Source organism: Aegilops tauschii, chromosome 6, assembly GCF_002575655.3.
Source record: "Aegilops tauschii subsp. strangulata cultivar AL8/78 chromosome 6, Aet v6.0, whole genome shotgun sequence".
NCBI lineage: Eukaryota > Viridiplantae > Streptophyta > Magnoliopsida > Poales > Poaceae > Aegilops > Aegilops tauschii.
The window spans coordinates 444989827-445017046 of record NC_053040.3 but is presented as its reverse complement, the minus strand read 5'-3'; the positions used below and the strand labels follow the sequence as shown (position 1 = coordinate 445017046).

Here is a 27220-nt window from a genome sequence, read left to right as displayed (position 1 = left end):
GTGAAGATAACACGGATCTTAATGTAAACTGGATGGTTTAGGTATAAGGTGTATCTACATGGGACTATGAAAAAATCACACTTAAATTACAAGGGGCCGGTTAGGCATGCTCTAAGGGATAGAGCTGTGTTTGGTTTGACACGAAAGTACACGGTGGAGGTTGTGGCCTCTCCATTATACCATCTCGCGGCTTTGGTTTTTGTTTTCTCTCTGCCATGTCGAGGAGGCTAGGCTGACTAGCCCGCATACGTCAAGGACTCGTACACTCAATATTGTACCATGTGTCACTAAGCTGCAGATAATAACTTATTAAAGTACTTCCTCCGTTTTCTTTTTTATAAAACGATTTGGACAGTTGACATTGAACTGTTTTGTGCTTTGTCTGAAAATTATCTAAACATCTTATAAAAGGAAACAGAGGAAGTACCATATATACTGCTGCTCCGTGCCATACACGTGAAAGAGAGAAGTGATGTCGATCTCTTGTGGGTAGGGTTAGTTATTTGAACAAAAGTCCATCAAACTGCCGCAATCTTAGCTGAGTAAGTCTGACTCACTGCCACATCGGACTGTACTGTTTGATCCAAATGGACAGATGGTGATCTTGTCTCTGGCCAGTATTACCACGAGCCTAACTGATGGGTGTGGTATCCCCGCTTCTGCCCGTCCCCCGTGCCGCTCCCGCGAGCGGCCCGGGCAGAACCCTAGATCGCCGCCGCCGCTCCCCTTTCGAGCCTTTCTTCTCCCTCGCCGCCGCCAGGGGACGCCGCCGGGCAAAGCCCGCGCGTGCGTCGCGGCGGCAGGGCTCCCTCCCTCCTCGCGAGGATCCTGGGCGGCGCGGGACGGCCGGCCCTTGCGGCGGAGCTCGGCTCGGCGGCAGGTCGGGCTGCCGGTGGATCTGGGCGGGGCTTCCCTGCTTGGTGGCGCTGGCGGCGGCGTGGTTTGCGCGGGGCGACGAGGCGCGGGCTTCTCCTCCTCCCGATCTGATGGTGCCGCGGTGGCGCCGGCGCTCGGGCGTGCGGAGGGGTCCGCGAGGATGGTCGGCGCGCGACGTCTTCCTCCCCGATCTGATGGCTCCACGGTAGCGCCAGTGCTCGGGCGGCGGTTGGCTTCGGCAAGCGGTGGCGGGCGCTGGGCTCTCGGCGGCACTCCGGCGTGTGCAGGCGTGTCCCTGTGCGCGGTCGGCGGCTCCGTCTCTGACCCGGACGGCGCGGGGGATGGCGGCGGCCCGGCGTGGCCGGCGATGTGGATGCGGTGGTGCCGGCGGTTTGCTGATTTGCCGGTACTCCAGGGTCTGCCTGGTGGTGCTGGTGGTGACGGCGGCCCGGGCACGAGTGTTGGATCCCTTCGAACTGATCTGGGTGAAAACTTGCCTCGGCTTCTGCTAAGGCCGGCGGTAGCGGCGCTATCTGCGTCGTTCCCTTTTTGAAGGCATCGCCGTGGAGAAGTTCAAGGCCACTCTCTGCTACCTCCGGGGGAAACCCTAGATCGGATGATCGGATGACGGTGTCGTTCCTCCTTTGGGGGCGTCATTCTTGGAGGTACACACGTGATCGAGGGACCAGAGGACGGATTCTTTGGTGGAGCGGTGCTTCATCCTACACACTGATGGCGACGGATCTTGACGGCGTGGCGCGGTGCAGATTCAGAGTTCGCTGTGGGAGGATGGACTCGCGCAGGAGGACGACGCTGTTGGGCGTCGTGGTGGCGTCGATGGCAGAGAGACCTGGCACGGTACATGCAACAGTACAGCTCTGAAGATGGATTGGTGGCAGGTGGCTGCGGCGGCCTCATACCCGACAGGCGTCCTGGTTGAGGAGTGCGCCGGACTGGTAGGTGCCCCATACCCGGCAGGCGTCCTGGTTGGGACCTCAGGTCTTAGATGTTTAGGTTTGGCTGTGATGTCTATTTGGTATTAGGCCCAGACTATCTGCGCCCCTTCATCAATTGGATAGGTGTTGCGAGAGTTGTTGCTTAGACGATGGCTTTAGTCTTGCTGTTGTATGGCTTTGTAAGGTCTTGTGAGAATAATTAATAAAGTGGCCATATGCATTGCCCAGATGCAGAGGCCGGGGGGTCATCCTCCTTTTCTTAAAAAAAAACCACGAGCCTAACCGGATCGTGTGTTACATCACACATTCCACACCGCCTTGATCAGTTCCCATGGGAATGGGAATCAGTGGTCTGGCGGGCATGAAACACACGCACGCACTCATGGCGTGCTTTCTCTCGCCGGTCAACGTCAGTGATCGCCCAGCCGGGAGAAAGACAATGCAAAGGAAAAAAGAAAGAGGTACGTAGGCCCATTGCAGTGGCCAACCCTCGCCTCCAATCGGCGTTCTCCCTGGGGAGAACAAATTACACCGCCGCCGCCACCACCCACCGGCGGCGGTCGTCTCGCCAAAGCAAGTCGTCGTAGCTATGGACCTACAGCGACCTGCTAACTCCTACTCCCACCTGCGTACGATACATGCATGATGGACGAGCCCCAGCCGCTTCCGCCCAAAGCTTTGCAACTTTCGATCAGATTAACTAAACAAATGGCAATGCTAACCCTGTCACTACAAGCAGATGACACAGCCGATACGAGATATCGGCCTTCGAATATTCAATCCCTGCCGGTGCTCGCATGCCATCGTCGATGTCATTGTCATTTGCGGCAATGACTTCCGGCTTTTGAAGCCCGGGATGCATGCTCTGTCAGCTTAAACTACCCGTGGCTGGAGTTGCAGGGCCACCCGGCCCGGGGTATCGTCTGCTTGCTTTTTTCCTTTTGCAGCGAGGAAATAAATGTAATGCTGTCTTTTGTTGGAAGGAATGAAAAACCCTACTACGTACTCCTGTTCTGCATCTTATCCGGCCGGCCGGTGTGGCATCCTCGCCCAGCGCTTATCCACTCCCTCATGCATGACAGGTGCACACAAGCTTGGCGTGCCTGCCTGCGTGCTTGGCTGAAATTGATCCCCATTTCTGTTTCAAATGGTTATAATAGATGAAAGATTTAGTAACAGTATGCATGCTGATAAATATCAAATAATCAAGTTCAGAGTCAAATATTTATTACTCAAAGTATTTTTTTTATGAAAAGGATCAAATCTATTATAAAAGTTTACCGACCGTACAAAGTATCTCAAACATATTAAGAATTACATTAAGATTCTGAGACCACCGAACGGCTATTACTGCCGTCAAAACAAGCCGCTGATGCACGGTTGTCGCCGCTCCCCTGCCGCCAGCTTGACTTTGTCGATGACAGCCGGGAATCTTCGTGCACATGCCCCTATAGGACTAACGCCATGGAGACATCGAGCCACAGTTGCCGCCCTTGAACCCTTACATATATCTAAATCATCTGACACCAAATCTCGCCACATGATTAAGAATCCTCATCTGGCAATATGTTTGTCGGGGATGGCAAGTTTGGTTGGCGAGCATGACAAATTCATTTCAGTTCATAGTTTTGCTAAGAATTTGTCAGTCTTGCAAACTAAATTTACCATTCTTACGCCAACGTAAATTGCCATGAAAAACGTTAGATTTTCCATGAAAATCCGTCTAAGAATCCGTCGGATTTTTAGCATTTCCATAGACATTTTGCGACTTCAACTCCGACCTTAAATACAAACAAAATGTACTTAGCTAAGTATTGCCCCTGTTTTTGCAGACAAACGTGCTGCTTGCTTGGTTCCTCCCCTGCTGCTCAGCCAACCCACACGGAGGTTAATGCACCTCGCCAAACATCCTTTCGGCAGCATTCCCCTCAAAAAGGAAAGAGATCCTTTCGGCGGCATTTGTGCGTGACCCAGCATAATCTTCCTCACCTTTTCTCAACGGAGTCATCGAGCATGTTCCTGCAAATGGAAACTGAACCTGGCATCCAGACCGACGTAGCCGGACACACCGCCACCCAACGGATTCCTCATTCATCACTCGCAAAGAATCGATGCCTAGCTCAGCTGGATAGCGCATGTGTTTTTGACCTTTCTACATGGAGACGCCACCGCGCACCGTCAGTTCTCGATCCGTTCCCTTGTCACGACGGATCTGTGCTACCTGCCTCTGTTGTTCCTGATTCAGGTGTCGTCTTCGGGATCAAGCACATGTTCTCAAGTATCCGCGTGCTGCACAACGTTTTGTTCTTTGCTGATTATGACCATTTGTTCCAATGATGTTAGAACCGTTTGTTCTAAACAAGGACCTGTTCTCGAGTCTTCCTCGTGCTGCACAATGTTTTATTCTTGCTGATTATGACCGTTTGTTCTGCAGTAATGATGTTAGAACCGTTTGTTCTAAATAAGGACCCGCTCTGAAGTCTACTCGTGCTGAAAAATGCTTTGTTCTTGCTGATAAAAATTACACCGTACACTTGTTCTAATAAGAACCTGTTCCGACGAAGTATCCTCGTGCTGCAAAATGCCTTGTTCTTGCTGATTTTGACTTTGTTCTTTAAGTTCAGAGAAGGTGCTGCACTTTTCAACCCTGAATTTAACCATATGGTTTGAGGTTCAACCCTGAACTTAAGCTTACTGCACAACCTTCAACTTTCGATACCGGTTAAGTTGCAACCCCAAAGAAGATTGGAGAAGGTGTTTTTGCGTGACATGGCATCCATGATGTGGCATTTGCCCAGCAAGAAGAATCGATCCTGACCTTGTAGGCAGAAATAACTTGCTATTTGTTGAGTGTAGATTTTTTTTCCTCCCCGGCTCCACCTAACCTGTTTTTTTTATATAAAATACACTTATTTAAGTTCGAACAAGTGATGAAAAAGATACTTTGCGATTTTTGTGCAAAATTTATTTCATCACGAAATTTTACAAACATGCAGAATGCATCCCTATGTTTTTGCCGCCTCACCATCTCCGCGATGTTTTTGCCGCCTCACCATCTCTGCGGTGTTGTCGGCGCCTCAACATTGCCGCTAAGATGAATGAACAAAAACCTACACAAAATGAAAATACACATCATACGAAGAACCGATCCGTCTCCTCGTGCCTAAATGATGGTTGGAGACGGAGGGGAATAGCGGCCTTGCTAGAGAAGAGGGAGAAACCCTAGCCACCTTGTGTGGGGGAAGGAGAAGGAAACGAGAGACGGCTAGGCGAGAAACAATCATTGTTTGGCGCCTCATGTGTCCAAGTAATGCTAAATTGTTCTCTGAGGGAGATCATCATGATATACTATCAACAACGAGGAGCTTATGGTGATTTAGTCAATCTTGAAACTTACTCTAATCTTTAGTAAGTAATCACTTTGTGCATTGAAAATCGAAACGGAAAACCATACAAAAAATAAACCAAACCGAACCAATTTTATGATTTTTATGGGTTTTGGTTTCGGTATGGTATGGACTTTTCATACCGATTTGAACTTTGGTTTTTATGGTATATGCCGAAAAACCGAACGGTTAACTGAATAAACCGAAGTAAAAAATAAATTTATATTTTTTGAGATGAACAACCATACAAGTTGTAATTTTTCTTGTACATGAGTCAAATTCACTACTAAGCACATAAATTTTTCTTGTAACATAGTCATTTTTATCTTTTAAAATGCTAAGCACGTCCATAACCATCAACAGATGAATCAATGCATGCATATGTACTTATATATATAGCTATATATTATTTGTGTAAAATAGTACTCCCTCCGTCCAAAATAAGTGTCTCAACCTTAGTACAACTTTGTACTAAATTAGTACAAAGTTGAGACACTTATTTTGGAACGGAGGGAGTATGTGTTTTGAGTCATAAATTTGCAAATTATTATTACGTCATTTTCAAATTCGCACCAACTTTGGTTATTATGGTATATACCGAAACCATACCAAAATAATTTGGTATATACCGAAACCAAACCGTATTTTAATTTCATACCGTATTTACTGAAGTATTAATACCATACAAACCAAAAAACCGTATAAACCGAACAATGTAAACTGAATAAACTGAACGCACAGGGTGGGTAAGTAATGTGAATTGTATGCACGCCTATGTTGTACTTTGTGTTTTCTACCTATACATGTGAAAAGATAACTATAATGTGAGTTATTTTCCTTCAGATTTTAAGGCCCCGTTTGGTACAAAAGACTAGTGTAAAAATTTCGGAAGATAAGATTCCCATAGAAAATGTTTCTTTTGTAACATTTGGAACAAAGAAATTGTTGTTCTACATTTCTTTGTTTTTTTTCTATGGAATGGCCTATTCCATATAAATTTTAGAGGAAACCACACATAAGATCCTACTCCATTTTCTCTCACTTTGTATCTACAATTAATCTGTTTTTTCTACGTGACATCCAAGCAACATTTTTCTGCATTTCTAATTTCTGGTATTCCAAACGGGAAATGATTATTATTATTTTTAGTGCAACGAATTTTTTTAGGGATTGAGGAAAGACGAATGGAAGCACGTACCACACTGGGAGCCCAATTTTTCAGCCCAGCATCCAAATGTGCCTAAGCGTACCCTACGAACAAGCCCTGCACGTGGCCCATGAAACATTCTCGAGATCTGTCAGCAAGAGGGCCCACCTAGCATAGCCCGTAGCCACCACGCAAAATCCGCAAAAAGTTTCATCGCCTCGTCATCCGCAGCTCCACTTTCCAGTCCGCAGTGACCGCCGCCGCCGCCACCTCCACCCGCTCCTCACCTACCCCGGCGGCGACCCCCCAGGGACACCCCGAATGGCGACGGCGGTCACGGCGTCCGCCACCGCGGCGACCCGCTTCACGCGCCTGGCGGGCATCGGCCTCCGGCGCAGCAGCTGCCGCCCCCGCACCGCCGTCCGCTTCCAGCGCCCGGGGCTCACCACCACCGCGCTCCTCAGGCCCACCGAGCTCAAGCCCAAGGACCAGGGCCAGCCCGAGACGCTCGACTACCGCGTCTTCCTCGTCGACGGCGGCGGCCGCAAGGTGTCCCCGTGGCACGACGTGCCGCTCCGCGCCGGGGACGGGGCGTTCCACTTCATCGTGGAGATCCCCAAGGAGAGCAGCGCCAAGATGGAGGTCGCCACCGACGAGGCCTACACCCCCATCAAGCAGGACACCAAGAAGGGCAACCTTCGTTACTACCCGTAAGGACTCTGAAACCAAGGAAATTTCGACCCCAAATGCGGTAACTTACGTTATTGGTGAAAGTATTGCGTCTTCCGTGTCAAAACTGGAATCACACAAATTTAAGTTGGGACTATATTAGCGAGCCAAATGATTGGGAGGCTGTGAGGCCCTTTTAAATGGAAAAATAAGTAGTGGGCTAGAGGTTTCATCGATAAGAAGAGAATGCCATAAGTTTACCAAATTTTCAAGCTTTTTACTCCCATCTTAAGAACGAAGAATGGAGTAGATTAGAGGTTAGTAACAGTTTTGGACTTCCTGCTGCACTGCCAGAACTCCTATTTCCTTTTTGGTTCTAGAGCCTTAAGAGGATAAAACAGTGTGTTACAAAGAGGGCATCCCCATGATATGAATTTGGTGAAAAAATATTGGCGCCTTTACAATTTTAGTACTCCCTCCGATCCAAATTAATTGTCGCAGCTCTAGTACAACTTTGAACTAAAGTTGTACCAAAGATGTGACAATTAATTTGGATCAGAGGGAGTAGCAAAGTTTATGGTTATGATTTCTAGAAATTTAGTGGCCATGAGAATTAAGTTGGAGATTACATCCTTCTCATGAGTTTAGCTGGTATAATTCAATTGCCGTAATGGGTGGCTCGAATTTGTGGTAGGATTAAGAGAGTAGTTGTAGTCTCCACTCAAATGTTTAGTCTTTTTCGCCTTTATGGCTGAGACTATGGAATTATTGGTCAGTAAATATGTCTGTTGTCTGGCCTAACCTTAAGGGTTACAATTTTTATGCAAATTGGCATATATGAAGATACATTTTGTGTACTTTCTGGCAATTTGATGATCCTTTGTGGAAATGCTGGCAGACAACTTAACCTTGATTGGAAGATTTGTAAGTGACAATATGAAGAGAAAACTTGCACTTATACTGATAGTTCATATATGTGTTCTAGTGGTACCAACTAAAGTGTTGTGGTGGAATGTCTATGGCTAAGCTGTTTATTGTCACTGTTGATTATCCAAAGTGGTCGGACCCTTCCCCGGACCCTGCGCAAGCGGGAGCTACATGCACCGGGCTGCCCTTTTTTTTTTGTTCGTAACTGTAAGTGGCAATATGAAGACAAATACATTTGCTTTTCACTGTAGATTGTCATTGTCCGTAACCGTAAGTGGGAATATGAAGATAAACAGTTATCCAAAGTGTTGTGGTGGAATGTCTATGACTAAGCTGTTTATTGTCACTGTTGATTATCCAAAGTGGTCGGACCCTTCCCCGGACCCTGCGCAAGCGGGAGCTACATGCACCGGGCTGCCCTTTTTTTTTGTTCGTAACTGTAAGTGGCAATATGAAGACAAATACATTTGCTTTTCACTGTAGATTGTCATTGTCCGTAACCGTAAGTGGGAATATGAAGATAAACACATGATCTTTGCTTGTCACTGTAGGTTTTTATATTAGCAAACTTTGCACCAACCGATGGTTTTGTTGTTGTCCTTTATTTAAAAGGTAACTTTGGAAGAAAAACCGGCAGAGTGGTAGTTCTTTTCGTGCTTTCCTTTGTGGTATAGTGGAGAAATAATAGGAGATTAGTAGTCTTGCATCAATCACTGTCAGGAAGCTTTACTTCAATGTAGAAAGGCTATAGAGGCCGCCATATGTTTTATTTCAGGGAGAGAGAAGTCCATATTACAACCTTGAACTCTTCCATCTGTCTAAGATTCAACCCTGAACTCTGAAACCGTCTTCAACCCTTAACTATGAAAACCGGCTAGGAATCAACCATCCCCTCTCCTCAAACTGGTTTTCGCTGAGTAGGCCTGGTTTTGATCCGTTGACCGGCCAGTCAGCATCCCAGTAAGCAAGTCCACTTAACTTAAATTTTGACCAGAAAATGGAAGTGTCCAGGAAAAAATGAAAATTTATGTAAAATGAACACTACTATAGTGATCATTCTGTGAAAGTTTCACACTTCTTTGCCAAACAGATTTAAAAATACTCTTAAATTACATTTTCAGCCCCTTTTTTGGTCAAAATTTGAGGGCATTCCTAATTCTGTTTGGAAAAAATGTTTGAATCTTTCCCAGAATGATCACTATGTTAGTGTTGATCAGATTTTTTTTTTAATCCGAACACTCCCATCTTTTTGTCAAAATTTGGGGCTGAAAATGTTATTTAATTGCATTTTTATGTCTGCTTGGCAAAAATGTGTGAAACTTTGCCAGAATTATCACTGCATTAGCGTTGATTTTACAGAAGTATTTCAATTATTTCTGGACATTTTCATTTTTTGGGCAACATTTGACCCCAAAAGGGGCTGAAAATATAATTTAAATGTAGTTTTAAATCTGTTTACCAAAAACTTGTGAAACTTTCCCAGAATTATCACTATATTAGTGTTAATTTTGCAGAATGGTTTCAATTTTTTATGGAGACTTTCATTTCTTTGGTCAAAATTTGAACAAAAAAGGGGCTGAAAATGTAATTTAAGTGTATTTTAAATTTGGTAAAAATGTGTGAAATTTTTCCAGAATGATCACTATATATTAGTGTTAATTTTACAGAATGTTTTCAATTTTTGGTCAAAATTTGACCATAAAAGGGGGTGAAAATGTAATTTGAGTGTAACTTTTAATCTGTTTGGCAAAAATGTGTGAACCTTTCCCAGAATGATCACTATATTAGTGTTGATTTTTTAGATGTTTTTCAATTTTTTATGGGCACTTCCATTTTTTGGTCAAAAAATATTTTAAGTGGGCTTGCTTATGTGGCTGCTGACTGGTCGGTTAACGCATCAAAATCAGGCCTATTCAGGTGACCTTTGTTTGGGCTTCAGCTATAGATTCCCAGATTCTGGACCTTTCAAAATCAGAACCCCAAACAAACAAGTTGGATTTTCAAGTAGCTTCTTAGAATCGATTTTAGAAAATGAACTATCAGTCGAGCGAAGCCGGAAGCGGCGACTTTGGTGATTCCAGTGATTCTGCAACCCCCGCAAAAGAAAACGATTCACTTTGAACTCTTGCCCCTGTTTCCAATGAAACTACCACCTCAACCCTCCAAGCGACTCGTCTGTCCCGATGTATATATTCCCCCAGCCGCCGCCACCGCCCATGGACGCCGGCCTCGCCGGCCGTCTCCTGCTGTGGCGCCCATGGGCTACTGTTGCGCCTCCGCCTCCCATGATCTCCGCTTTACTCCGACGCGTGGCCTTTCACCTGGGATAGCACGAGGCGGGGAGAGCATGGTCGTGGGCTCGTGGCAAAGCTCGCTGACGCCGTCGCCCAAGAACACGGCCATGGTCGCGAGGCCAGTACGTCTCCGTGAAGGTGGACACATGCGCCTCCATCCCTTGTATCTCCGCGAGCTGCCGGGTAAGCGCTGAAGCCGTGCACATCCATGTACAGGAGTGCTCCGGCATCGCCTCCTTGCCAGGTCTCGTGCATTGTGAACGGTGTTGGCATGGCTGATATGTTCCCATTCTAGTTCCCGTACAGAGATGAGCAATGGCTAGCTTGGCACGAATGCATCCTCGAACCATCCCACGCCTTGATTGCTCCTTTTTCTTGTTTGTACTAGTGAACTGGATGAGCCTTTTCTTTGCACGATCTCGTGCAAATAATGTGAAATCTGTTAATTTGCACTTAACTAGTATACATACATGTCAAACTCGAAATAAAACTAATTTGCCCTAAATCAGCATATAAATGTCAAATTTAGCATTTGAGGACATTGCTGACATTTCACAACCCCTACGGTTCCTACCACTATCCACCATCAGGGTAAACAAACATCCAGCTTTAGATTCTCAGAAATCCACAACCACAACAGATTTTCAATAATCCACAGCCATAGTGATTCTCAGGAATCTATAGCCCAAACAAAGGGGGCCTCAGCAAAAACCAGTTTGAGGAGAGGGGAGGGTTGATTCCTAGCCGGTTTTGATAGTTCAGGCCTTCAGGGTTGAATCTTAGGCAGTTTCAGAGTTCAGGGTTGTAATATGGACTTGTCTCTTTTAGGGATTTCTTCAAGATTTTATATTCTCCTATGTATGGCAGTGGGATCACTTCTAAGTCTACTTTGGTTCCCTTTTTTCATATGCCCATCTAAAAAATAGCAGATCTCGTGAGGATACACTGTTCATATTTATGAAATCAAATCGAGAGTGCTCTTAAAAATCTCTACAATTAAATGCCACCAAAACTTTACTGACCATAGCTAGGTTGTACTGGTTCAAGTTGAAGTGTGTTGTTGAATATTTAAGTGTGCTTGGTCGTTTTTCTTGACAAAAGAAATTTTAAGCTGTTCTTTCATGCCTTATCTTGGTTCCTGTTGAAAAGGGGTTAGTGTGCATATTTAGGGGCTGTTTGGTTCTAGACCTTATATTGCCACCCTTTGCCACGCATTTTTGCCAAGCTTGCCTAAGGTTAGTTCAACAAAATGAGAGCCACAAATTGGCAAGCCTAAGGGAATCTTGCCACATTTTTTGTGTGTATGTCATGTGGGGCCCTAGTATGGCTTGCCTAAGGCGTGGCTTGAACCAAACACCCACCTAAGTTGGTCAAACTTGCCTAACCTTATATGTGCAAACCAAACAGCCCCTTACTGAATTACTTATTTTCTTGTTGAGCTTTTATTTGGCATAAGCTTCAAGTGGGAAATTCCCCTGCTTGCTAGCAAGGCAATTGAGACAATCAGTTTATGCAACTACTGCCCCTGTTGATAAATTTGTGTGTGGCTATTCCTGATATCATCTGTTATATCAGGTACAACATCAACTGGAACTACGGGTTACTTCCCCAGACATGGGAGGACCCGACAGCTGCAAATGCTGATGTTGAAGGAGCACTTGGAGACAATGATCCTGGTAGTTAACTTCTCTGTTTTAGTATCTTTGATGAGCATTGTTTTTATATTTGCTCTATCCTCACTGTAATATATCTTTCCCTTGACTTCCTTTCTCAGTTGATGTTGTCGAGATTGGTGAAAGACGGGCCAATATTGGGGATGTTCTTAGGGTGAAACCATTGGCAGCTTTAGCAATGATTGACGAGGGAGAGCTTGACTGGAAAATTGTGGCCATCTCTCTGGATGATCCCAAAGCATCTCTTGTGAATGATGTAGATGATGTCGAGGAGCATTTTCCGGTATGATTGATGTCCTTGTCCGTATGTTTTAGTGTTTGTTATCCTTGTTCTGCTTTGGTATCTGGTGCCTGTATATCCTTAAGGAAAGTAGGATATGCACACATATCATATGAGCGCTGTTTTCTGTTTCTAGTATTGACCTCAGCTAAGTAGCTTGTGAGCAACTCAGTTGCACCTACGTCTGGATGTTCTCTTTGTACTCATTTTCCCTAATTAATATAGTCCAGATATGAGTGTCAGAAATATTTAGATTGCATTCATGGCATTGAAAAGAAAACACACCGAGTACTCCTAGTATAACTATTCGACTAGTAATCTACCACATGCTTTTCTGTAACAACCACAAGTGCATTTACATGAGGCCTTTTCCTTTCTGTGATTGTTAGGTTTTTATTATGTAAAAATGTGCAAGTTATCGTAGCTTTTCCAAGTTCAGGCCAGTTCCACAGTTGGCATTGATTTGAATTTTGAAACCTTTGCGGCATCTATTCAGGGAACATTGACTGCCATCAGAGACTGGTTCAGAGACTACAAGATACCAGACGGAAAGCCCGCCAACAGGTTTGGTCTCGGCAACAAGCCCACAAGCAAGGTAAGCCCGATCTTAGCTCAGCTTCTTGGTTTATCCTGCTGAAACGCAGAAGAGATATTATTTATACAATATCTGATGGTATATATCTATATCCTTTTTTGCCGCAACCAGGAATATGCCCTGAAGGTGATAGAAGAAACCAACGAGTCATGGGAGAAATTGGTGAAGAGGAAAATCCCGGCGGGAGAGCTATCGCTAGCGTAGCCTTTTATAGGCCCATGAGAAGCCAACAACACATTCTTTCAGTGACATACCTCCTAAGCGTGCCGCTCTTTTGTGATATATGCCTATGAACATGCTTCTCTTCATCTGCAGAACATTCTGCGTACCTGTGTGTAACAACAGGAATAAATGAATAATCTAGTGGAGCGAATAAGGATTTCTGAGCAAGTTTTTCGCAATGAAACTGAATGCTCTTTTGTCCAGTTAATTAATTAATACGCAGATCCGCAGAAAATGGGTCGAAATGGATCATCTTCCTGGGAACTTGGAAAGTTGGGCTAGGCTGGGAGAGTGCGTGGCTACGAACTGAGAAGATGCATTTGCCCAGTTCTTCACTTTTTCAAAAGTTTGTCTCCATGCCGGTCTGTTTTTCTCTCAGAGGAAGCCATGCCTCTGTTGCAAGGCCTGGGCTGGGGTTGGGCTGTCAGCCAGTCAGGGTGGTGGTGCCGGCCGCTGCATGGGGCATGTCAGCGTTCGGTACACACCTGTCCTCTCCCCGGCGCGCCACCGCACCGGAATCAACCGCCACCTCCGCGTCTCTCTCTCCACGTCGGCATCTTCTCCGACCAGATCATTGCACGCATGCATATACTACTACTGCATGCATTAGTCTGACCGCTCGGACAAAGCTAGCTAGCTCAACCAGACCAGCCACAACCGAAGCAATGGCGCGGCACTTCGCGGCGGCGGGGGCGGGGGCGGTGCAGCGGTACTACTGCGGCGGGGCGTGCGACGGCGGGGACGACGGCGCGGTGCAGGCGATGCTGCAGTGCCAGCGGGTGAGCGACTTCCTCATCGCCGCCTCCTACCTCTCCATCCCGCTGGAGCTGCTCTACTTTGCCTCCTGCGCCGACCCGGCGCCGCTCAAGTGGCTGCTGCTGCAGCTGGCCGCCTTCGCCGTGCTCGGCGGCGCCACCCACCTGCTCGCCGTCTTCTCCCTCGCCCACCCGCACTCCTCGGGCCTCCTCCTCGCCTCCACCGCCGCCAAGCTCCTCGCCGCGCTCGTCTCCTTCGCCACCGCCGTCTCCCTCGTCGCGCTCATCCCGCGCCTCATCCGGGCCAAGCTCCGGGAGGCGTTCCTGCGGGCCAAGGCGCGCCAGCTCGACCACGACCTCGGCCTCATCCGCCGCCGCGTCGAGGCCACCTCCCGCGTCGTCCGCATGCTCACCCACCGCATCCGCAGCTCCCCGCTCGACGCGCACTCCATCCTCCACACCACCATGCTCCACCTCGCCGACGCCCTCGAGCTCCACAGCTGCGCCGTCTGGATGCCCGGCCGCGACGCCGGCGACGACCTCCACCTGGTGCACCAGCTCAGCCTCAGGGGCAAGGGCCCCGTCCGCATCGTGCTCGGCTCGCAGGCCCCCATCTCCCCGGATGACCCGGACGTGCTCGACGTAATGGCAAGCGAGGCTGCCAAGGTGCTCAGGCCAGGCTCGGAGCTCGCGACGGCGAGCAGCGGCGAGCTCCAGCCGCCGGGAGCCGTGGCTGCCATACGGATCCCCATGCTCAAGGTCTCCAACTTCGACGGAAGAAAGACACCGGTGGCGAGCTCATATGCCATATTGGTGATGGCTCTTCGCAGCAAGGCATCAGGCTCCGGTTCCAGAGAGTGGAGCGGCCATGACCTGGAGGTTGTGCAGGTTATCGCCGACCAGGTCGCCGTGGCGCTCTCTCACGCGGCGGTCCTAGAGGAGTGGCAGGCCATGAGCGACAGGCTTGCCGAGCAGAACAGGGCCTTGGTGCACGCCAAGCAGGACGCGATGATGGCGACCGAGGGCATCAACAGCATCCAGAGCGCCATGTGCGACGGCATGCGAAGGCCGATGTACTCCATCATCGGGCTGCTCTCCATGGTGCGGCAGGCGGAGGACATGCGCCCCGAACAGAGGCTCGTGGCCGACGCCATTGCCAGGACGAGCACCCTGTCGCTGGCGCTGATGAACGACGTCGACACGGAGACGTTGACGGTGAACCGCATGCCGTTCGACCTGCGCTCCTTGATGAGGGAGGCCATGAGCGTCGCGGGGTGCCTGGCCAGCTGCGGCGGGGCTGGTTTCTCGTACCAGCTGGAGAACGCCTTGCCTGAGTGGGTCGTCGGCGACGAGACGAGGGTCTTCCATCTCCTGCTGCAAATGGCGGGTGATGTGCTTGGTCGGCGGCGCGATGGAGCAGGGCGTCTCTCATTCTCCATCAAAAGCTGCAGCGCGGACCAAAAGGATTGCATCCCGGTGTGGCCAAATCTGTCTGCAGGCTGTAGCATATGTGTTGAGTTTCAGGTTGCCATGGAAAGATCAACTGGATGCAGCCAGCCACCCAGCAGTCCGGCCGGCTCTCAGATCAACATGTGCAAGAAGATTGTGCAGGTTGGTACTACTCACTTGGTATACCGAAAGAATATTTTGCAGCTCCCGGTTGTCAATCCATCGCCTCATTTCTTCAGATGATGAACGGTACCATGTGGTCGGCATCGGATGGCGAAAGCATCACCCTCATCCTGCACTTCCAGCTGCAGCAATCACGCGCGTGCCGAAGAACGTCGTCGTCCATCCCTCACTTCAATGGCCTGAGGATCCTGCTCGCAGACGGCGACCGCATGAGCCGGGCGGTGACCCAGAAGCTCCTCGAGCAGCTCGGCTGCCAGGCCATATCGGTGTCGTCAGGCGCCCATTGCCTGGCCTTGCTGGGGAGCGCCGGCTCCTCCTTCCAGCTCCTCCTCCTGGACCTTGACATGGATGCATTTGAGGTGGCACTCCAGATCAGGGGGCTCAAGAACAGGCGCTGGCTCCTCATAGTTGCTGCTCTCGCCGTGACCGTCGACGACAGCATCCGTGAGATGTGCCGCCACTCGGGGATAAACGGCCTGATCCAGAAACCCCTCACGCTGACAGCGCTGGGAGCTCAGCTCCATAGAGTCCTTCGGAACTGATGATGGAATTATAGTCATCTCATGCATAATGCCTTTTGTGTTTCCATCACAAGACAAGGAGCTGATCCACAAGCCTCTGAGATGATGAACAAGAGCTAAATTGGCAAAAACAAGTATTTGATCATTTGATATATAGTTTCATATCAATGATGACTTTGCGCATAATTTGCGCAAATGCATTTCAGAAGAATAAAACATGCAATGTAATGCGCAAGAAAACGATAGAGGTGTGGACTAAACCCGAAAAAAGGGGAGGGGCAGCATACACTCACCAGTCACCAAGATAGCAGCATCAGCCCAAGCGCATGAGTCCTGGGACAAATAACAAGGAGCAGATGAACCAGCAGAATCCCCAACTGATAATGTTGTATGCATGTATATAATGTCTTGTATTGTCCTCTGTAGCGGTTGTATTGCTACTTATTGGCTATTGCTGCTGCTTGCACGATCATATCATCATCTGGCTTCCTCACTGAAGATGCTTGCCAAGCTCACCGGAACTTGCGATCAGTGTCGTGCGAAACAGCACGGCAACAAGTTGCAATCTGCACTATATTGTTCTCTGCCTCTTGCTGGTCATCAACAGAACAAAAATATGAAAATGCATTTGGCATGGACGCATGGAGTGCCTAACTTCTGAACATCAATGGCATATGAAAAATAATCAACTGTTTAATGGCAGATCGTGGAACTGGGTATTCAGCAACACACGTTGAGCAAATTATTTTCACCACACCATCAAGCAATGAAAACCAAAGATGCTGGATTCTTACAGTTGAAGAATGCAGGCCTAACACCACGGACACAGACGTTACAAAACAGTTTACAAATCGGCTGAGCATCTGAATCATTTTCATGGTCTAAATCTAAGGAAGAGCAAAACTAACACCTATATGAACCTAAAGCAAAGTGACAGTCACTAGACGCAGCAGACAGAGACATGCAGATTGTACAGCTACAGCATGCCGGCGCTGATCATTACTCGATAATAAGGTCTTGTAACTGAGCAACTGAATGCAGATCTACTCGATCAGCCTATAGGAACGGCATGGCTGGCTCGGCGCACCTCATCAACTTGCACCTGCAGGAGTGTCGGTTAGTAGCAGTTGTGTTTGGGTAACATGATTGGATGCTAACAAGGGAAGAGGATATCTCACGCAAAATATCTTAACAAGAGATGGTAAATTCACGTGGTGCTGAGTGCTCAGCGGGTAAGACAATGCAAGAAAGCTCACTGTAAACTTTATTGCAAACTTGCAGCCGGTCACAAAACAAATGGAATTCCTATAAGTATTGACTTTGCAATGTAGATATTCAGAGAAATTTCAAGTGGGGTAGAAGATGTCTACTATGGCGTCAAGATAATTCCGGTGCTCTAAGGAATATGAAACCAACATTACCCATGTATAGATAGAAGATTCTGTCATTATTATGCATAGACCAAGAAGTCCAGACAGCATCTCAGTTTCATTGCACAGAAGAAGCACAACAAGAGATTTCATGTGGGGTAGGGACATAGATTGCATAGATCGTACTGTATTATTGCATAGAAGAAGCACAGTTATAACAACACTGTTTCTGCCTTTGCTGTATCATTAACTATGCCTGGCTTCTCAGTTACTAGTAGTAACGTGTTGAATAGATGGCTGAAGTAGTATGTATCTGTATTTGAGAATGGGATGTGCATGGATATATCGAATTAAGGGTTAGAGTACAGGAAAACAAAGAACCGAGGAATTGCTGGCAATTTAGAACTGACATCATCAAGTCTGATGTAGAGAATAAATAATTAAATCTGAGATCCAAGTTATGCAATTATCTGGGCTTAGTAGTGTAAACAAACGGAAACCAAGCTATTTTAGCACGCTAGAGTTCAAATCTTTTGCAGTTTTAACGACAAGATGTTACTTCGTTCGCACTGAAGGGGAGCATAACTGCAGAATTTAACAGTATCTTCTAGCTGACGGGATGGAACAGTTGATGTTCTAATTTTGTGAAACGAAGTCATACTACCACACAAGAGGGTTACCATTTATGACAAAATATTCTGATAGCCAGACACTACATAACAAGAATGCAAAGCAACTGTAAAGTTAATGTGCTAATCTACATAACAAGAATGCACAAAATATTCTAACTCAATTTCCAAGCAATTTTACAAAGCAAATCTACTGTAATTGACCCTAACAGACGCTAAATAACAGAATGCACAGCAACTGTAAGCTGATTACCCAGCAAGAAGTTGTTAAACTGGTGAAGCAAATAGCATACTAGTAGTTTCCTGCAGACCAGATGCAACATGACAGTTGACAGTCATACCAGAGCTAGGGGCCGAGGCCCTTAATGGCGTCAAGGAGCAGGCCGTAGACCTCCTTGGCCAGATCGTGCCGCTTAATCTGCGAGTGCACTTCTGCATCCAGCTGCCGCCGCCACTTGGCTTCGATCCATCTCGCGTCTTCCGTTGCTAGCTTTGACAGCCCCTTCTCCAGGGACACCCCGGACAGCGCCGGGCCATCCGTCTTCCAGTACGCATCGAGCACCTCGGTGGCCACCGGGAGCATGGCTGCCGCGTCCGGGACGTTGCCGCGCCCGCGCTCCTCCTCCTCGTCTTCCTCGTCTTCCTCCGGCGCGGCATCCTTCTCGGCAGGCAGGCCGAAGTTGGCGCCCCAGACCTTCTTGCAGAGGTCGCGCAGGCGCTGCTCGTGCCGGCTGACGACCGCGGACGGCACCGCGTGGTCGAACTTGCTCTTGAGCCGCTTCAGCTTGTAGTACACCTTGGGCTGGTCGATGTGCGGGGCGATGGAGCCCCTGATGGCGTCGAAGAGCGCGCCCATGTCCGGGAGGCCCGGGACGCGGCCGTGGCGCACGCGGAAGGCGGCGGCCGCGTTGAGGAGGGCGACCTCGTCGGCGTCGCTCCAGACCACGCCGTAGGATCTGGCGCCGGAGGAGGAGGCCGCGGCGGGCGCGCTGGCCGCGAGCGCGGCCAGCGCGGCGGCCTCCTGGAAGGCGCGGACGGGCCTGCGGAGGGCGGGCGAGGGCGCGCGGGCCCTGCGCTCGGCGGGCGCGGTCACCGCGTCGGAGTCCGCGGGCGCGCGGGGCCGGCGCGTGCGCTCGCTCCTGCGGGAGGGGGAGCCGCGGGGGCTGGGGTAGGGCTCCGGGCGGCCGTCGTCCGGGCGGGGCCTGGGGCGGGACGAGCGCTTCCTCGACCCCGGCGGGGACGGGGTCGCCGCGTCGGCCTCCATGGCGCTCGGGGCCGGCCGCTGCCTTGGATGGCGTGGGTGCGGGTGCTGGTGCGTGCGGCGTGCGGGGGCTGGTGCGACGGGCGTGCGCGTCGTGGGCTCGTGAGGTTATCGAGTTGGGCGCTCTGGAGGCCGGGCTGGGGTGGGTGACCAGAGGCAGAGCGACAGGCAGCAGAACGTGAGCGTCGGTTTGGTTTTGGACAAAATTTCCTGCCTGACACACGGCAGAAACGTTAGTATTTGCTCTCATATATGCCGCGGATGGTGATGCATTTTGTGTAAACTTGCTCAGACCTTTCTAGATTTGACTTATGACAAAACTAACATGCAATGTAATCTGACAATAGTCAACGTTTGGCGCGCGGCAGAAACCCGACGGACGTCTCCTCCATCGCCGCGCGGTGCCGCTCCGGCGGACCCCGTAGTGCCCTAGGCCGGCTATTTAAGCCGACCGCCGGCACCGAAACCCTACCCATCCACATCCCCCTCCCCCCTCCCCTCTCGTCCTCCACCGCCGCCACTTTCCGCTCGCCGTCTGCCACTTTCCGCTAGTAGCTATGCTCCCACGCCGTCAGGCAACTTATCTAATGCCGGAGCGCCGGCTGCAACTCCTTGAGCAGGTCCTTTGCAAGGCGCGAAGCCCGGGTAGCCGGGGGGCTACCTCCGGATGCATTAGATTCGGAGGAAGAGAAGAGGAGGAGCACGAGGGTAGGGAGGAGGAGGACGTGGGAGACATTGGGGTCGCGGATCTGCAGACGAAGCAGCAGGCGATCCTCGATTTCCTCCGGTCGGAATTGGCGGCGGAGGCCAAGCGGCGTCGTGTGCAGGAGGCGAAGGCGGAGCACGCCGCGGACGTCGACGAGATGCCCGCGACTATGGATGAGGAGGCCAAGCGGTCTCGAACAAGAGTGAGATCTAATAGAGATAGGTATAAAAGATAAATAAAAAGGCAAACTAAAGTAAATATAAATAAAGTGCAACAAGGTATTTTGCGGTTTTTTGGTTTATAGATCTGAAAATATATGATGGAAAATAGACCCGCGGGCCATAGGTTTCACTAGAGGCTTCTCTCTTGAAAGAAGGCATACGGTGGGTAAACAAATTACTGTCGAGCAGTTGATAGAAAAACGCAAAATTATGACGATATCTAAGGCAATGATCATGAATATAGGCATCACGTCCGTGTCAAGTAGACCGAAACAATTCTGCATCTACTACTATTACTCCACACATCGACCGCTATCCAGCATGCATCTAGAGTATTTAAGTTCATAAGAACGGAGTAAGGTCTTAAGTAAGATGACATGATATAGAGGGATAAACTCAAGCAATATGATATAAACCTCATCTTTTTATCCTTGATGGCAACGTGCCTCGCTACCCCTTCTGTCACTGGGTGAAGACACCGCAGGATTAAACCTAAAACCAAGCACCTCTCCCATTGCAAGAAAAACCAATCTAGTTGGCCAAACCAAACCGATAATTCGAAGAGGAATACAAAGATATCTTAATCATGCATAAAAGAGTTCAGAGAAGACTCAAATAATATGCATAGATAAATTGATCATAAATCCACAATTCATCGGATCTCGACAAACACACCGCAAAAGAATATATTACATCGGATAGATCTCCAAGAACATCAAGCAGAACATTGTATTGAAGATCAAAGAGAGAGAGAGAGAGAAAAAAAAGCCATCTAGCTACTATCTATGGACCCGTAGGTCTATGGAAAACTACTCACGCTTCATCGAAAGGGCAGCAAGGTTGATGTAGAGGCCCTCCGTGATTGAATCCCCCTCCGGCAGGGTGCCGAAAAAGACCCCAAGATGGGATCTCATGGGAACAGAGGCTTGCGGCGGCGAAAAAGTATTTTGGTGGATGCCTTTGATGGTTTGGGAATATTTGGGAATTTATAGTGCAAAGATTAGGGTTAGAAGACCTCCGAGGGGCACACAAGCCCTTACGCCCCCCCCCCAGTAGGGCGCGCCTAGCAGGCTTGTGGCCTCCTCGGGAAACTTCTGGCCCCCTCTCCAAGTCCTCCGGATGTCTTCTGGTCCAAGAACAATCACCGCGAAAGTTTTATTCCGTTTGGACTCCGTTTGATATTCCATTTCTGTAAAACTCAAAAAAAAAGGAAAAAACAGAAACTGGCACTGGGCTCTAGGTTAATAAGTTAGTCCCAAAAATAATATAAAGTAGCATATTAATGCATATAAAACATCCAAACAGATAATATAATAGGATGGAACAATAAAAAATTATAGATACATTGGAGACGTATCAAGCATCCCCAAGCTAAATTCCTGCTCGTCCTCGAGTAGGTAAATGATAAAAACATATTTTTTGATGTGGAATGCTACCTAACATATTTATCAATGTAATCTTCTTTATTGTGGCATGAATGTTCAGGTCCATAAGATTCAAAACAAAAGTTTAATATTGACATAAAAACAATAATACTTTAAGCATACTAATAAAGAAATCATGTCTTCTCAAAATAACATGGCCAAAGAAAGTTATCCCTACAAAATCATACAGTCTGGCTATGCTCCATCTTCATCACACAAAGTATTTCATCATGCACAACCCCAATGACAAGCCAAGCAATTACTTCATACTTTTGGTGTTCTCAAACTTTTTCAACTTTCACGCAATACATGAGCGTGAGCCATGGATATAGCACTATGAGTGGAATAGAATATGGTGGTTGTGGAGAAGACAAAAAGAAGGAGAAAGTCTCACATCAACTAGGCAAATTAATGGGCTATGGAGATGCCCATCGATTGATATCGATGCAAGTGAGTAGGGATTGCCATGCAACGGATGCACTAGAGCTATAAGTGTATGAAAGCTCAAAAAGAAACTAAGTGGGCGTGCATCCAACTTGCTTGCTCATGAAGACCTAGGGCAATTTGAGGAAGCCCATCATTGGAATATACAAGCCAAGTTCTATAATGAAAAATTCCCAATAGTATATGGAAGTGGCAAAATAGGAGAATCTCTATCATGAAGATCATGGTGCTACTTTGAAGCACAAGTGTGGAAAAGGATAGTAACATTGTCCCTTCTCTCTTTTCTCTCATTTTTTTGTTTGGGCTTCTTTGGCCTCTATTTTCTATTTGGGCTTCTTTGGCCTCTTTTATTTTTTATGAAGTCTGGAGACTCATCCCAACTTGTGAGGGAATCATAGGCCATCATCCTTTCCTCACATGGGACAATGCTCTAATAATGAAGATCATCACACTTTTGTTTACTTACAACTCAAGAATTACAACTCGATACTAGAACAAGATATGGCTCTATATGAATGCCTCCGGCGGTGTACCAGGATGTGCAATGATCAAGTGTAGCAAATGACATCAAAAAACGGACAAGCCATGAAAACATCATGCTAGCTATCTTACGATCGTGCAAAGCAATATGACAATGATGGTGCGTGTCATAATAAACGGAACAGTGGAAGTTGCATGGCAATATATCTCGGAATGGCTATGGAAATGCCATAATAGGTAGGTATGGTGTCTGTTTTGAGGAAGGGTATATGGTGGGTTTAATGCACCGGCGAAAGTTGCGCGGTACTAGAGAGGCTGGCAATGTTGGAAGGGTGAGAGTGCGTATAATCCATGGACTAAACATTAGTCATAAAGAACCCACATACTTATTGCAAAAATTTATTAGTCATTGAAACAAAGTACTACATGCATGCTCCTAGGGGGATAGATTGGTAGGAAAAGACCATCGCTCGTCCCCGACCGCCACTCATAAGGAAGACAATAAAAAAATCATGCTCCGACTTGATCACATAACGGTTCACCATACGTGCATGCTATGGGAATCACAAACTTTAACACAAGTATTTCTACCAATCCATAATTACTCACTAGCATGACTCTAATATCACCATCTTTATATCTCAAAACAAATGCAAGGAATCAAACCTCTCATCTATCCAATGCTCTTTATATGAAAGTTTTTATTATATCTGTCGTTGTACAAAAGTAGGGGCTCTCCTTTTGACCCCTTTACTTGTGCACGGGCAGTCAGAACCGCGCCCACGACCACACTGAGCAGGGTAGGGAAGGGAGCCGGAGCACAAGGCAAACAAGGCAACGCTAAGACCCAGAGACCACAAAGAGCAAGAGGGCGAGGTGGACTCCCCCGGCAAGGCCCTTGCTGGGGCGGCCTCCGCAGCCCTGGCAAGAGCCTTGCCGGGGCAACTTGCCCGACGCCAGCAGAGTGTGCCACCCTTGAGCCCACGGGTTCCAACATCACCAACAAACCACATTGGGAGCAAGGCCGGGGAGGCACCTCTGTGATGGCATGCAGATCTTCGTCAAGATCATAAACACACGAGATTAGATGAGGACCAGAAGACGACAACCCTCGGCGGGATCCTAGCCGAGGAAATCCACGAGACCCCTGGCGAGCGCCTTGCCGGGGACGACCGCGACGCCACGGCAAGGCCCTTGCCGGGGGCATCAGCGGGACAACAGCCAGGCCCACGCCTGCCAAGACGCCACCGCCGTCCCCATGCAGCTGCTAGCTCAACCAGCTGGGCAGGCACCTGCGTGGCGGCAAGCGGCCTCTACACCGACCCAGCAAGCACCTGCGTGGTGGCATGCAGATCTTCGTGAAGGCTCCACCACCGCGCCAGCCCAGCAGCCAGCCAACGTGGCGCCACGACGCCTCGTCAGCTCGGACGCGTGTCGAAGCCAGGTGAGGCAGCGACAGCTGGGACGTGCTTCCTTGCCGTCCCCGATAAAGTGAGAGGGGCACGTCGGCAGCGCATTAAATGCGTTTGTCCGACGATGCCAGAGGATAGACTCATCTACTGTACACCTTTCCACCTCCTGTGTGCCACTGTGGCAACCCCTTTTTTATCTATAAAAGGAGGCCTGAGGCGACCAGGAGAAGGATTCGGATCCTTTGGGCAAATTACACCCCGTAGCTAGCTCAAGAACACAAGAACACTCAAATACATCCACCAAAGCAGGATTAGGGTATTACGCATCTCCGCGGCCCGAACCTGGGTAAACGATCTCTGTGCTTCCTGTCAGACCCGCTCTTTGCACAACCCCGCGCCCGCCAACCGTAGAAGGGATCCCAGTGATTCTATAGGTGTCGATTTCCCTCGACATCTTTGGCGCCCCAGGTAGGGGGCGCAGTTGTGAAAATCTGGTCTAGCGGTTAGCCTAGCAGTTCTTCGTCACCATGGCTCCCAACAAGAAGACGACCACGGTGATCGGTTCATCCGGAGCCAGACGGCCCGCACCGGTGCGCGCGAGCAGCGGGCCGGTCGCGGACAGAACCCGAGGCACGGCCCGCGAGCACCGGCATCGCTCTGGCAGTCAGAGCCTGGCGAGCGGCGTCGTTCGTGCGCGAGACGACGGGCCGCATGCCGCCCAACCCGAAGACGGAGCCGGGCCCCCCGCAGGCGGCGCGGGCCCCTCCAAGGGTGGCGCCGTGCCACCTATGGGCGGCGCGGCGACCTCCAAGTCGCCTATGTCGGCGCCCACGACGCGCTCTTCCCAGGGTACACGCGACGAGCAGCGCCACCATGCTGGGGACCCCGGGCGCTGATAACCCACAAGTATAGGGGATCAATTGTAGCCTCTTTAGATAAGTAAGAGTGTCGAACCCAACGAGGAGCTAAAGGTAGAACAAATATTCCCTCAAGTTCTATCGACCACCGATACAACTCTACGCACGCTTGACGTTCGCTTTACGTAGAACAAGTATGAAACTGGAAGTACTTTGTAGGTGTTTTTGGATAGGCTTGCAAGAATATAAAGAGAGCGTAAATAAAAGCTAGGGGCTGTTTAGATAAAGACACAACTAAATTAGTTTTAGTAAAGAGCTTGTTGTCACGAGAAAGTTATTTGTCCCTAGGCAATCGATAACTAGACCGGCAATCATTATTGCAATTTTATTTGAGGGAGAGGCATAAGCTAACATACTTTCTCTACTTGGATCATATGCACTTATGATTGGAACTATAGCAAGCATCCGCAACTACTAAAGATCATTAAGGTAAAACCCAACCATGGCATTAAAGTAGCAAGTCCTATTTATCCCATACGCAAACAACCTACTTACTCGGGTCTGTGCTTCTGTCACTCACGCCACCCACCATAAGCAAATCATGAACATATTGCAAACCCTACAGCGGGAATCCCTCACGCTTGCGCGACACGGAGAGCACCATAGGACAACACCAATAATAAAACATGCAACTCAAACCAATCTTGATCATCAAATAACCCATAGGACAAAACGGATCTACTCAAACATCATAGGATAGCCATACATCATTGGGAAATAATATATAGCGTTGAGCACCATGTTTAAGTAGAGATTACAGCGGGTAAGAGAGAGGTTACACCGCTGCATAGAGGGGGGAAGAGTTGGTGATGATGGAGGTGAAGTTGTTGGTGAAGATTGCGGTGATGATGATGGCCACGGCAGCGTTCCGGCGCCACCGGAAGAGAAGGGGAGAGGGGGCCCCTTCGTCTTCTTCTTCCTTGACCTCCTCCCTAGATGGGAGAAGGGTTTCCCCTCTGGTCCTTGGCCTCCATGGCGTGGGAGGGGCGAGAGCCCCTCCGAGATTGGATTTGTCTCTCTGTCTCTCTCTGTTTCTGCGTTCCCCTCTGCTGCCCTTTCACCGTTTCGTATATATATATGGAGATCCGTAACTCTGATTGGATTGAAACCTTCGCCGTGATTTTTTACCAAAAATTAGCTTTCTTGCGTCCGAAGTTGAGCAGCAACCGCCTTACGGGTGGCCCACGAGGGTCAGGGGCGCCCCCTGCCTCGTGGCCACCTCGGGCACCGTCTCGCGTGGATTTTTCTTTCGGAATTTTCCAAATATTCCAAAAATAATCTCCGTCCGTTTTTATCCCGTTTGGATTCCGTTTGATATGGATATTCTGCGAAACAAAAACATGCAACAAACAGGAACTGACACTGGGCACTGGATCAATATGTTAGTCCCAAAAATAGTATAAAAGTTGCCAAAAAGTATATGAAAGTTGCATAATATTGGCATGGAACAATCAAAAATTATAGATACGCCGGAGACGTATCAGCATCCCCAAGCTTAATTCCTGCTCGTCCTCGAGTAGGTAAATGATAAAAAAGATATTTTTTGATGTGGAATGCTACCTAGCATAATCTTGATCATGTATCTAATCATGGCATGAATATTAAGATACGAGTGATTCAAGGCAATAGTCTATCATTTTACATAAAAACAATAATACTTCAAGCATACCAACCAAGCAATTATGTCTTATCGAAATAACATAGCCAAAGAAAGCTCATCCCTACAAAATCATATAGTCTGGCTATGCTCCATCTTCACTACACAAAGCATTCAAATCATGCACAACCCCGATGACAAGCCGAGCAATTGGTTTATACTTTTTAACGCGCTTCATCCTTTTCAACCCTCACGCAATACATGAGCGCAAGCCATGGACATAGCACTATAGGTGGAATAGCATATGATGATGGAGGTTGTGTGGAGAAGACAAAAAATGAGAAAGTCTCACATTGACGCGGCTAATCAATGGGCTATGGAGATGCCCATCAATTGATGTCAATGTGAGGAGTAGGGATTGCCATGCAACGGATGCACTAGAGCTATAAGCGTATGAAAGCTCAAACTGGAAACTAAGCGGGTGTGCATCCAACTTGCTTGCTCATGAAGACCTCGGGCATTTGAGGAAGCCCATCATCGGAATATACAAGCCAAGTTCTATAATGAAAATTCCCACTAGTATATGAAAGTGATAACTCAAGAGACTCTCTATATGAAGAACATGGTGCTACTTTGAAGCACAAGTGTGGTAAAAGGATAGTAACATTGCCCCTTCTCTTTTTCTCTCATTTTTTTGTTTTTTTTTTATTTTTTCTTTTCTTTTTTGGGCCTTCTCTTTTTTTGGCCTTTCTCTTTTTTTATTTTTTATTTCGTCCGGAGTCTCATCCCGACTTGTGGGGGAATCATAGTCTCCATCATCCTTTCC

General features: G+C 48.3%; 2 protein-coding genes and 1 non-coding gene across 3 annotated transcripts; 2 read left to right on the top strand and 1 right to left on the bottom strand.

Annotated features, from left to right (window-relative positions):
* Nucleotides 1-6556: 6556 nt before the first annotated feature.
* Nucleotides 6557-13209, top strand: LOC109753435 (soluble inorganic pyrophosphatase 6, chloroplastic). Its single transcript, XM_020312336.4, has 5 exons — nt 6557-7075; nt 11831-11931; nt 12030-12211; nt 12705-12803; nt 12915-13209. The coding sequence occupies exons 1-5, from the start codon at nt 6687-6689 to the stop codon at nt 13005-13007; spliced, it is 864 nt and encodes a 287-aa protein (XP_020167925.1). The 5' UTR covers nt 6557-6686; the 3' UTR covers nt 13008-13209.
* Nucleotides 13210-13339: 130 nt separating this feature from the next.
* On the top strand, nt 13340-16426 carry LOC109753400 (ethylene receptor 4-like). The gene is made up of 2 exons (XM_020312307.4): nt 13340-15391; nt 15469-16426. Exons 1-2 carry the CDS (start codon nt 13340-13342, stop codon nt 15952-15954), a joined length of 2538 nt encoding a protein of 845 aa, XP_020167896.3. The 3' UTR covers nt 15955-16426.
* Nucleotides 16427-16652: 226 nt separating this feature from the next.
* On the bottom strand, nt 16653-19322 carry LOC109753425 (STOREKEEPER protein). Its single transcript, XR_005760650.3, has 2 exons — nt 18274-19322; nt 16653-17035 (listed from the first exon to the last, which is right to left on the bottom strand). It is a non-coding gene; the product is annotated as an STOREKEEPER protein (transcript).
* Nucleotides 19323-27220: the final 7898 nt, after the last annotated feature.

Bases quoted from the DNA above. Each gene is read 5' to 3' on its own strand.
- LOC109753435 (XM_020312336.4), top strand. From the start codon at position 6,687: ATGGCGACGGCGGTCACGGCGTCCGCCACCGCGGCGACCCGCTTCACG. The intron at 11,932-12,029 runs GTAGTTAACTTC...TTCCTTTCTCAG, and splicing joins ACTTGGAGACAATGATCCTG to TTGATGTTGTCGAGATTGGT. The intron at 12,212-12,704 runs GTATGATTGATG...GCATCTATTCAG, and splicing joins ATGTCGAGGAGCATTTTCCG to GGAACATTGACTGCCATCAG.
- LOC109753400 (XM_020312307.4), top strand. From the start codon at position 13,340: ATGCATTTGCCCAGTTCTTCACTTTTTCAAAAGTTTGTCTCCATGCCG. The intron at 15,392-15,468 runs GTTGGTACTACT...TCATTTCTTCAG, and splicing joins TGTGCAAGAAGATTGTGCAG to ATGATGAACGGTACCATGTG.